At 34.1% G+C, this 9,767-nt stretch overlaps 1 protein-coding gene across 1 annotated transcript in view; it reads left to right on the top strand.

Moving 5' to 3' along the window:
* LOC133191643 (integrator complex subunit 4-like) overlaps positions 1-9,767 on the top strand; it is a 71,743-nt gene that overhangs the window by 27,586 nt on the left and 34,390 nt on the right. The window contains exon 4 of the mRNA XM_061327391.1: positions 5,380-5,486. Within this exon, the coding sequence (XP_061183375.1) occupies positions 5,380-5,486 (107 nt within the window). The remainder of the gene's footprint in view (positions 1-5,379; positions 5,487-9,767) is intronic.

Below are 9,767 nucleotides of genomic sequence, written 5' to 3'. Positions count from 1 at the left end.
TGTAAATTAACTTGTTTTCAACCAGTTTAAGGACAATAATGGTTCACTCATGATTATAAGGACACATGTACCAGATGGACTAGAATCAAGACATTGCTGGTGGCTATTTACCTATTTGATAATTATCTATGTTAGATTTCTGCAGTTCAGTATTAAAGAACATGACGTAACTCTGTCACGTTTAAAAAATCCATGTGGGAGTTATTAAAGGGGAGAAGCCTAAATTGGGAAATGTGCTGTTAACTTCTACACTTACTCTGTTTATACTGTCAAGAAAAATGCATACATACCTTATGGTTTTCAGCTCACCTGAGTCAAAAGCTTAAGTGAGCTTTTCTGATCAAAGATTGTCTGGTATCTGTCTGACAGTATAGCTGCATGTCAACTTTTCACATTTTCAGCTTTTACTCCAGAACCGTTGCAGCAATTTCAACCAAACTTGCATCCTAATGAACAAAAAGGGATTTAGATTTATTCATAAGGATGGCATGCACCTACATTTTCAAGGGAGGTAATCAGGAAGTATGAATATATAGGGTGAGGTCATTTAAAAATAATTGGGCTAAAAAGAAAAAAACGTGAATACTTCCTAAATGAGTACATTACAAGTTTGTTAAAGTCATGCTCTCTAAGGCTAGGATGGGGCCACAGGGGTCAAATTGTAATTTAGGAATATATGTTAAAATTCTTTTTCTGAAACAGATGGGCCACAATTAGTCATTAGCTCACCTGAGCCAAAAGCTCAAGTGAGTTTTTCTGATCACATTTTTATTTTGTGGCATCTGTAAACTTTTCACATTTTCGACTTCTTCTTAAGAACCACTGGGCCATTTCAACCAAACTTACCACAATGCATCCTTGGGTGAAGGGAATTCAAGTTTGTTCACAGGATGCACCATGCCCTCTTTCAAGGGGAGATAATTAAGAAATCATAAAAATTTGGTGGCATCTTTTAAAAATCTTCTAAAGAAACACTGGGTGAAAAAATATGAAACTAATGTGGAAGCATCCTCATGTAGTGTAGATTAAAGTTTGTTCAGAACATGACCCCTGGGGGTAGGATGGGGGCACAATGGCCAATCAAAGTTTTACACAGGAATACATATTAAGAAAAATATTAAGAGAACAGGAAAGCCAAGATTAGTCATATTTATTTGGAAGCATCATCAGGTAGTGTAGAATTTAGTGTGGGGCCACAATGGGAGATCAAAGTTTTTACAAAGGAATACATTGGAAAAACCTTTAAAAATCTTCATTTTAAGAACAGGAAAGCCGTGATTGGTGAAATTCCCCAGGAAGTCAAGATTAAAGTTTGTTCAAATCATGATCCCCTGGGTAAGGAGAGGCCACAATGGGCTATCAATTCAATTCATAGGAGTACTTTGGAAAAATCTTTAAAAATTGTCTTCTCAAGAACAGCAGAGTCTTGATTAGTCATATTTACATGGAAGCATCCTCAGGTAGTGTAGATTCAAGTTTGTTCAAATCATGACCCCCAGTGGGTAGCATTAGGGGCAACAATAGATGATCAAAGTTTTACATAGGAATACATAAAAAAATTATTTTAAAGTATCTTCAAGAACAGCAAAGCCATGATTGGTCATATTTATATGGAAGCTTCCTCAGGAAGCGTAAATTTAAATTTGGTTGAATCATGACCCTCGGGGATAAGGTGGGGCCACAATGGCAAATTTTACATTTGTATTTGTAGAAAAAAAATCTTATCAAGAATAGCAAAGCCATAACTATTTATATTGATATGGAAGCATTCTCTGGTAGTGCAGTTTAAGTTTGTTCAAATTATGATCCCAGGGGTAGGCAGGGTCCCCAATGGGTGATCAAAGTTATACACAGGAATATGTAGGAAAAATCATCAAAAATCTTCTTTTCAAGAACAGCAAAAACTATGATCAGTCATATTAATTCAGAAGCATCCTCAGGTAGTGTAAATTAAAATTTGTTCAAATCATGCCCCCCCCCCCTTTTTTTTGCTTAAACTTTTTAATACTGAACTGATTTCTACTTTTTCTTAGCTAAAGTGCTCAGGTGAGCAATGTGTCCCATGGGCCTCTTGTACTGATATGCAATCATCCTAATGTAGTGTCACAGACTCAATTTTATTCAGTTACAACAATTAGCCAATATACTATATACCAAATTATTAGGTTAACTGAGCAAGTCCATTTTCAATGGACTATATAAAGCCTACCAGTTTTTAGCTCACCTGAGCTGAATGCTCTCATATAATAGTTTTCAGACATATTGTAGATTCAAGTTACTATAAAATCGCACGTAAAGGCCACACTCTTGTAAAGGATGCAACCCCAGAGATGGAGAAAAAATCCTGGGAAAAATGCAGTTTCTATGGATAAAACACACCCAAAAATGCAAATACAGATGTAGCTCTTATTTTAACTGCACAAGTAATATAAAAAAAAAATTGAATGTTGAAATATTATATCATTTTAAAAACAAAAGAAGGACACAAACTTATTTTTTCTTTGCAAATTCAGTTTACATATAAGCTGTAATTACCTGTAATTAAGCCTTTTTTGTAATTTAATTGTTGTTTGATTATATAACTTTATGGAGCTTAAGTACATAAATATTTTTAGCTCACCTCGACGAAGTCAAGGTGAGCTTATGCTATCCCCCTGGCGTTGGCGTCGGCATCCCGGTTAAAGTTTTAGGAGCAAGTCCATTCCCAAGTAACTATAATCCCTACCTGGACCAAACTTGCATGGATGATGCATTTAGATATGGACACTACTACACTTGCTTCGGATGCTGGATCTGACCTAGATTTTCCAGATGAGTAACCAGGTTAAAGTTTTTGGAGCAGGTTCATTCCCAAGTAACTACAAGCCCTACCTGGACCAAACTTGCATGGGTGATGCATCTAGGGATGGACACAACCACACTTGCTTCGGATGCTTGATCTGACCTAGGTTTTCCAGATGAGTGACCAGGTTAAAGTTTGTGGAGAAGGTCCATTCCCAAGTAACTATAAGCCCTACCTGTACCAAACTTGCATGGATGATGCATCTAGGGATGGACACTACCACACTTGTTTCAGATGTTGGATCTGACCTAGATTTTCCAGATGAGTAACCAGGTTAAAGTTTTTGGAGCAGGTCCATTCCCAAGTAACCATAAGCCCTACCTGGACCAAGCTTGCATGGATGATGCATCTAGGAATGGACACTACTACACTTGCTTCAGATGCTGGATCTGACCTAGATTTTCCAGAGGAGTGGCCAGGTTAAAGTTTTTGGAGCAGGTCCATTCCCAAATAACTGTAAGCCCTACCTGGACCAAACTTGCATGGATGATGCATGCAGGGATGAACACTACCACACTTGCTTCGGATGCTGAATCTGGCCTAGGTTTTCCAGATGAGTGAATTTTAGCCATATTTTAATGAAATTAGCATGGATGATGTATCTTAGGATGGACACTTTCAGACTTGTTTTGAATTCTGAATCTGACCTACATTTTCTAGATGAGTGACCAGGTTAATGTTTTTGGAGTAGCTTCAATAATATAATATTATGGCATGTTATGATTAAACTTGCATGGATGGTACATGTACATCTAAGGATGAAAACTTCCAGACTTGCTTTGGATGTTGGAACTGACCAAAATTTTCTTCATTAGTAAACTTAAAAGTTTTTTGAGCAGGTCTATTTCCAAGTAACTATAAGTCCTTCTTAAACCAAACTTGTATGGATATTGATCTTGGGATGAACACTAATTAGAAAAAATATGATGTGAGATTTGCCTTACTTATAGATAACCTTTGTCGAGGTGAGCTTCATAATCTTTGATTACCTAAGTTTTCTTAATCATCCCAAGCATGTTACGACACAATATGCTGACTATGCACTCCAGGCACATGTCTTTGTTTACGTAAACAAATTATCCCAAGCACAATCAGTGTCACACATACGTAATAATTGATATCAGGTAATAAAGAAGTAGACATAAGTGTAAAACATTTATTGTTAAATAAACTTCATTGTTAATGAGTGTGCTAACTGTTTTAAATGGCAGATGATTCGAAACCAACTTACCAGAAATTGTTAAACAAACATCACCTTGATTAGGGTCAATTGAAGATAAAATAAGTTTTTGAATACATAGACATATTTTTTTATTCAAAATAATACCAACTAAATAGACATACTCATTTTTATAACTGTTTGTCAAATCATTTACCTGTGATCTATGTCATACTTGACAATCATTCAAACATGGGGAAAGAACTGCGAACGATATAGCATTGTTCTCCCGCCTACCTCCAAGTCAATTTTTCAAAAGTTAACATGTTTTGATGATTTTTCATATTTATATAAATATTTATATGAATTTTCATAAAACATTACTTCTTTGGGAAAACAAAGAGAGGTAACTCTATAATTTGGGTAAAACTTATGCTTTTCACAATAGAAATCAACGGAAAACGGAAATTATTTTTAAAACATCTTCCCCCCCCCCCCCCCCCCCACGTGAAACAAAAATTCCTATTTACACGTAATATGGACTGTCATTTTACAAATTCACACAAAAGCTTTTTGTGTTTCACGAGGGGGGGGGGGGGGACGTATGTTTACAGACAAAAAACTACAAAAATGCTTACTTCTTCATCAATTTCAAAGGGTTTTACAACTGAAATATTGTATTTTTCAGTTGTATTTTTAAAATAATATATGTTTAATTTTATATGCGTAAAACATAAGAAAAGATTTTAGGAACATTTATTCATATCCAAGAATATTTTAAAATGTGTTGATGCTTTAAAGCCTGATTTCAATGGAAAATATCGTCTACCCCCCTTATTTTAAGAGCTGGAATTAGGAATAATTAACTATTTAACACTGGCATTAAAATTATCAGTCAATTACCATTGAACTGTTCTTTGCATTCAACAAAGATTTTACGGTCAAATTGTCATAAGTATTGAATTAAATGGGTGTAAAGTGTAGGCGGGAATTGAAAGTTAGCGTGCGTAGTTCTTTAATACATGCATTAAACATACAATCTGATATCGGTGAAATCAGTCCTGAGAAAAAAGGCCAATCCAGAAAAAAAGGGGGGGGGGTGAATTTAATTTCTATGTAATACACGCACCCCTACTTTTGAACAATTTTCTGATAAAAAGGTGCATCTAATACACATGACTTTACTGTAGTTCAAATCATGGTCCCTGGGGATAGATTGGAATATATAGCAAATTTAAAATGTTTGTCATCTTCTTAATATCAGCTAGGATGGATCATTCTTATTGATATGCAAACTGAATTTGATCTACAATTTCTTGAGTGACCAGTGAATTATGTAATTTTTAATTCATGTTATATTACATGGCTTTTTTTTCAGGGTCACACAAGGTCAAGGCCGAACTGATCCACAGCCTCTGTGTCCTTGGAAAAGCAGTACCAGAAAGACCAGAGCTACAAGCATCCATCATTACTCTAGCTAAGCAAGTCAGTATTCAATATTTCAGCCATAATTCTTGCTAAGCAAGTCAGTATTCAATATCTCAGCCATGATTCTAGCCAAGCAAGTCAGTATTTAAGAGCCATTCTCTGTAACGACTTGAACTTTTATATAGAAGCTGTGGCACGCATAGTCTCAGAATTTCTCCAAACTCTCTATGATAAAAGTCTTTGATACCGTAAACTCAAATCAGGCAGAAATTGGTTGCTACGTGACATGGTTACCATGGCAACATGTCCTAAAGTTTGAAAAATGGCATTTTTCAACATCTTCAGAGTCCCACAGTTAACGTTTGCAGCAAAGCAAACAAGTGGCAATGACTGTTTCTGAAAGTTGAAGGCCTGGTGTCTTAAATGCATGATAAACATGTTTGGTAAATCATCTATAACATACGTTACTATGGGAACAAAGTATTCAAAAGTAATAATTTTGTTCATTTAATTTTATAAAGTCATACACTTAAGAATAAAAAACAATTATAGGTTGAAATGCAAGCAATTAATAGAGAAGAGATCCTTGTAACATATACCAAGGACAAAATATGATATTTCTTATAGGTTGGCAATGGTTGCCATGGTTTTAATACCACGAAGGGATTTTAAATGTACTCTCTTAGTGTTTTAATCTTATCCTATCTTTTTAAAAAGCATATTTCTATATAACTGATGATCAATTTTTAAAGGCCTTGGTGTGACCCTAATTTTCACATTTCAAAAAATTCAATTTCAATTCTTTAAATAGTGCGTTGCTATGGAAATAAGGCGAAAAAACATGCATAAAAATCTGAAAAATACTTGGTTTCCTTGGATACGTACAGTTGTATGTAGATTCCCAAAACTTTAATGATTGATATATGTGAACAACTAACCTGACTTTCAGTTTTGACTATCACCCAATCTCTAACTGGATGCAAGAAGCTGGCACATAGGGTCTAATATTGACAAAAAATTAACAAAATCGAACATTTTCTCTTCTTGGTAACCATAGCAACAGTGTTGTATTTTTCAATAAACTTTATCAATATATGATATTCAACTTTAGTTCTACGAGATAAGTACTATTCAAGGTGATTCAAATAATATTTTTCTTGATTAAAAGGTTAGTAAATACCCAAAGCAGCAAAAAAATATCACTTTAAACAACTAGTACGTTGTTTCCATGGTTACACTGCAAAGTAACAATTAATCTCAATTTTTCTTATGTTGTCGGTGTTGCAAGGTCCTAAGGATGTATATGTGCGTCATGAATTTTATTGTATTTCCTCAAGATAGTAGCATTAACCCAATCATAGCAACAGATTTTGCATGGTGACACTGTGTTACCATGGCAACCATGAAAGTTATTTTTAGAATAATATTGCCAATACCTAATTACATGAGGTCAAATATTTTTCATTGTTTTTCTTACGTTGTTGATTGAGTTTGATCATGTAACATCTATCATTTGTGACTATAAAGCGTTTTTCAGCATTTTTCAGCATCTAAAATGTATTCCAAATGTACCCATGGTTACCACTTACTTAGAGGTTAATTCTAAATAGTTTCTTTATAGCATAAGTGGCAACAAGGTGTCATGTTTTTGGGAGAATGGTTTGTTTGTTTTTCTTAGTCTTTAATAAGACTTAATAAAGATTTAAAGTAGCTGAAAATCTCAATTTTTTCAACTTTTCTGGCTGTTACCATGGCAACCAAGACACATAGCAACGAAATTTTATTTGATATATGTTTCTTGTGTCAAGTTGTAATAATGGGCAAAGTTTCATCAAAATCGGTGACCATGCGTGGCAAAGAAGTTTAAGTGGTTACAGAGAATCGCTATTAATACCTTGGCCATAACTCTAGCTAAACAAGTCAGTATTCAATATCTCGGTGGTAATTCTAGCTAAGCAAGTCAGCATTCAATATCTCGGTCATAGCTCTAAGCAAGTCAGTATTCAGTACCTAGGCCTAGCTCTAGCTAAACAAGTCAGTATTCAAGATCTCGGCCATAATTCTAGCAAAGCAATTTAGTATTTAATATCTCAGCCATAATTCTAGCTATACAAGCCAGTATTCAATACCTCAGCCTTAACTCTAACTAAGCAAGTCAGTATTCAGTACCTAGGCCATAGCTTTAACTAAGCAAGTCAGTATTCAATACCTAGGCCATAGCTATTGCTAAACAAGTCAGTATTTAATATCTCAGCCATAATTATAGCTAAGTAGGTCAGTATTCCATATCTCAGTGATAATTCTAGCTAAGCAAGTCAGTATTCAAAATCTCAGTCACAGCTCTAGCTGAGCAATAACCATAACCGGCCATAACTCTAGATGAACAAGTAAGCATTCAACACTTTGACCATAGCTCTAGCTAAGCAAGTCAGTATTCAATACCTCAGCAACAGCTCTAGCTAAGCAAGTCAGTATTTAATATCTCAGCCATAATTGTAGCTAAGTAGGTCATTAATCAATATCTCAGTCATAATTCTGGCTAAGCAAGTCAGTATTCCATATCTCAGCCATAATTCTAGCTAAGTCAGTCAGTATTTGATAACTCGGCAATAGCTCTAGTAAGCAAGTCAGTATTCAATACCTAAGCCATAATTCTAGCTAATCAATTCAGTATTCAATATCTAAGTTATAAATCTAGCTAAGCAAGTCATAATTTAATATCTCAGGCAAAATTTTAGCTAATTGAGTCAGTATTCAATATCTCAGTCATAATTCTAGCTAAGCAAATCAGTATTCAAAATCTCAATCACAGCTCTAGCTGAGCAAGTCGGTATTCAATACTTAGGCCATAACTCTAGCTAAACAAGTAAGCATTCAATACTTTGGCCATAGCTCTAGCTAAGCAAGTCAATATTCATTAACTCAGTCATAATTCTAGCTAAACATTAAGTCATTATTCAATGTCTCAGCCATAACTTTAGCTAAACAAGTCAGTATTAGATATATCATCAATAACTCTAGATGCATTAAGTCAATACTAAATTTCCCAGTCTAAACATAGCTAAAGAATCACATCGCAGTCATAACTCTAGCTAAACAAGTCATTATGCATTATCTTTGTCTCAAAATACACGTAGGTAAAGAATCAATTATATATCAGCTTCAACAAAGAATCAATTATATCTCAGCCATAACTCAAGCTAAACAAGTTAGATTTTAATATCTCATTCTCAGCATAAGTAAAATAAAATTATCACAATTAGTAGTTAGTTAAAGATCCTGAATTAATATGTCAGTCAAAACAAAGGTAAAGAATCTATTATATCATAGTCATTACCCAAGAAAAACAAAATAGTATTCATATCCAAATCTCAACATAGCTATAAAAAACAAATATAGATCAGCCATAACTCTAGTTAAACAACACAGCATTAAATAATTCAGATTCAACATAGCTAAAGAATCAAACATATCTTATCCATAACTCTAGCTAAACAATTCATTATTCAATATCTCAGTCTCAACATAGCTGAGGAATCATATCTCAGTGATATCTCTAACTTATTATGATTTCAAAATCTCAGTCTCACATTTCAGTCTTTAAAATTTTTAACATTCCAGTCATGGAAGTGAGTTCAATATACCCTTCTTATACTGGATTTCTAAACTTCATAAAAATCTTCACTAACAAAGATACATTGCAGGTCCAGCAAGTGCTCTACCAATTCCCAGTCTTTACTACTCACAAAAATATTAAGTGCTGTAAAGGAGAAACTTCAGATATAGAGTGTTATGTACAGCATATTCTAGAAGTGGTGTAAATCAAATGTCGATTCTCAAAAACTCAAAGAACTTTTAGAAAATTTAAAAATGACAAATTTTTCAAAAGTTAGTAAAATCAAAATGTATGGCTTTTCTACACTTTTTTTAATTATACAACCAAAATATATTTAAAACTAACCCTTTTGATATAGACAACTGCTTCTTCAATAAAAATGGAAATCGAAAATTTTCATATCTTGTATTGGTCATCAACAAAATACTTTGTTAAGATCACTCTGATTCTACACACAAGTACTCTGAAGTTGATAATTAAAGGATACTTGAGTTCCTCATTGACAACATCTATGTAGTCTTTGAAGACCAGGTCTTCCAACAAACTGTTAGAATTTCAGTGTGAACTAATTGTGCCCTGTTATCAGCTGAGCTGATTTAAAATTCCTATGAAGCAGACTTCGATAAATAATTTTGTGTGTCCGTTTCTGATTTCAAATAAATGGTGCTGCCATGGTTACTGAAAATAGAAATTTCTGTGAGTACTTATGAAATTCTACTCCT

Source organism: Saccostrea echinata, unplaced genomic scaffold (assembly GCF_033153115.1).
Source record: "Saccostrea echinata isolate AGI-Se365-2 ecotype Australia unplaced genomic scaffold, CSIRO_AGI_Sech_v1 ptg000001l, whole genome shotgun sequence".
NCBI classification, from domain to species: domain Eukaryota; kingdom Metazoa; phylum Mollusca; class Bivalvia; order Ostreida; family Ostreidae; genus Saccostrea; species Saccostrea echinata.
This window is presented reverse-complemented; position numbering and strand designations above follow the sequence as displayed.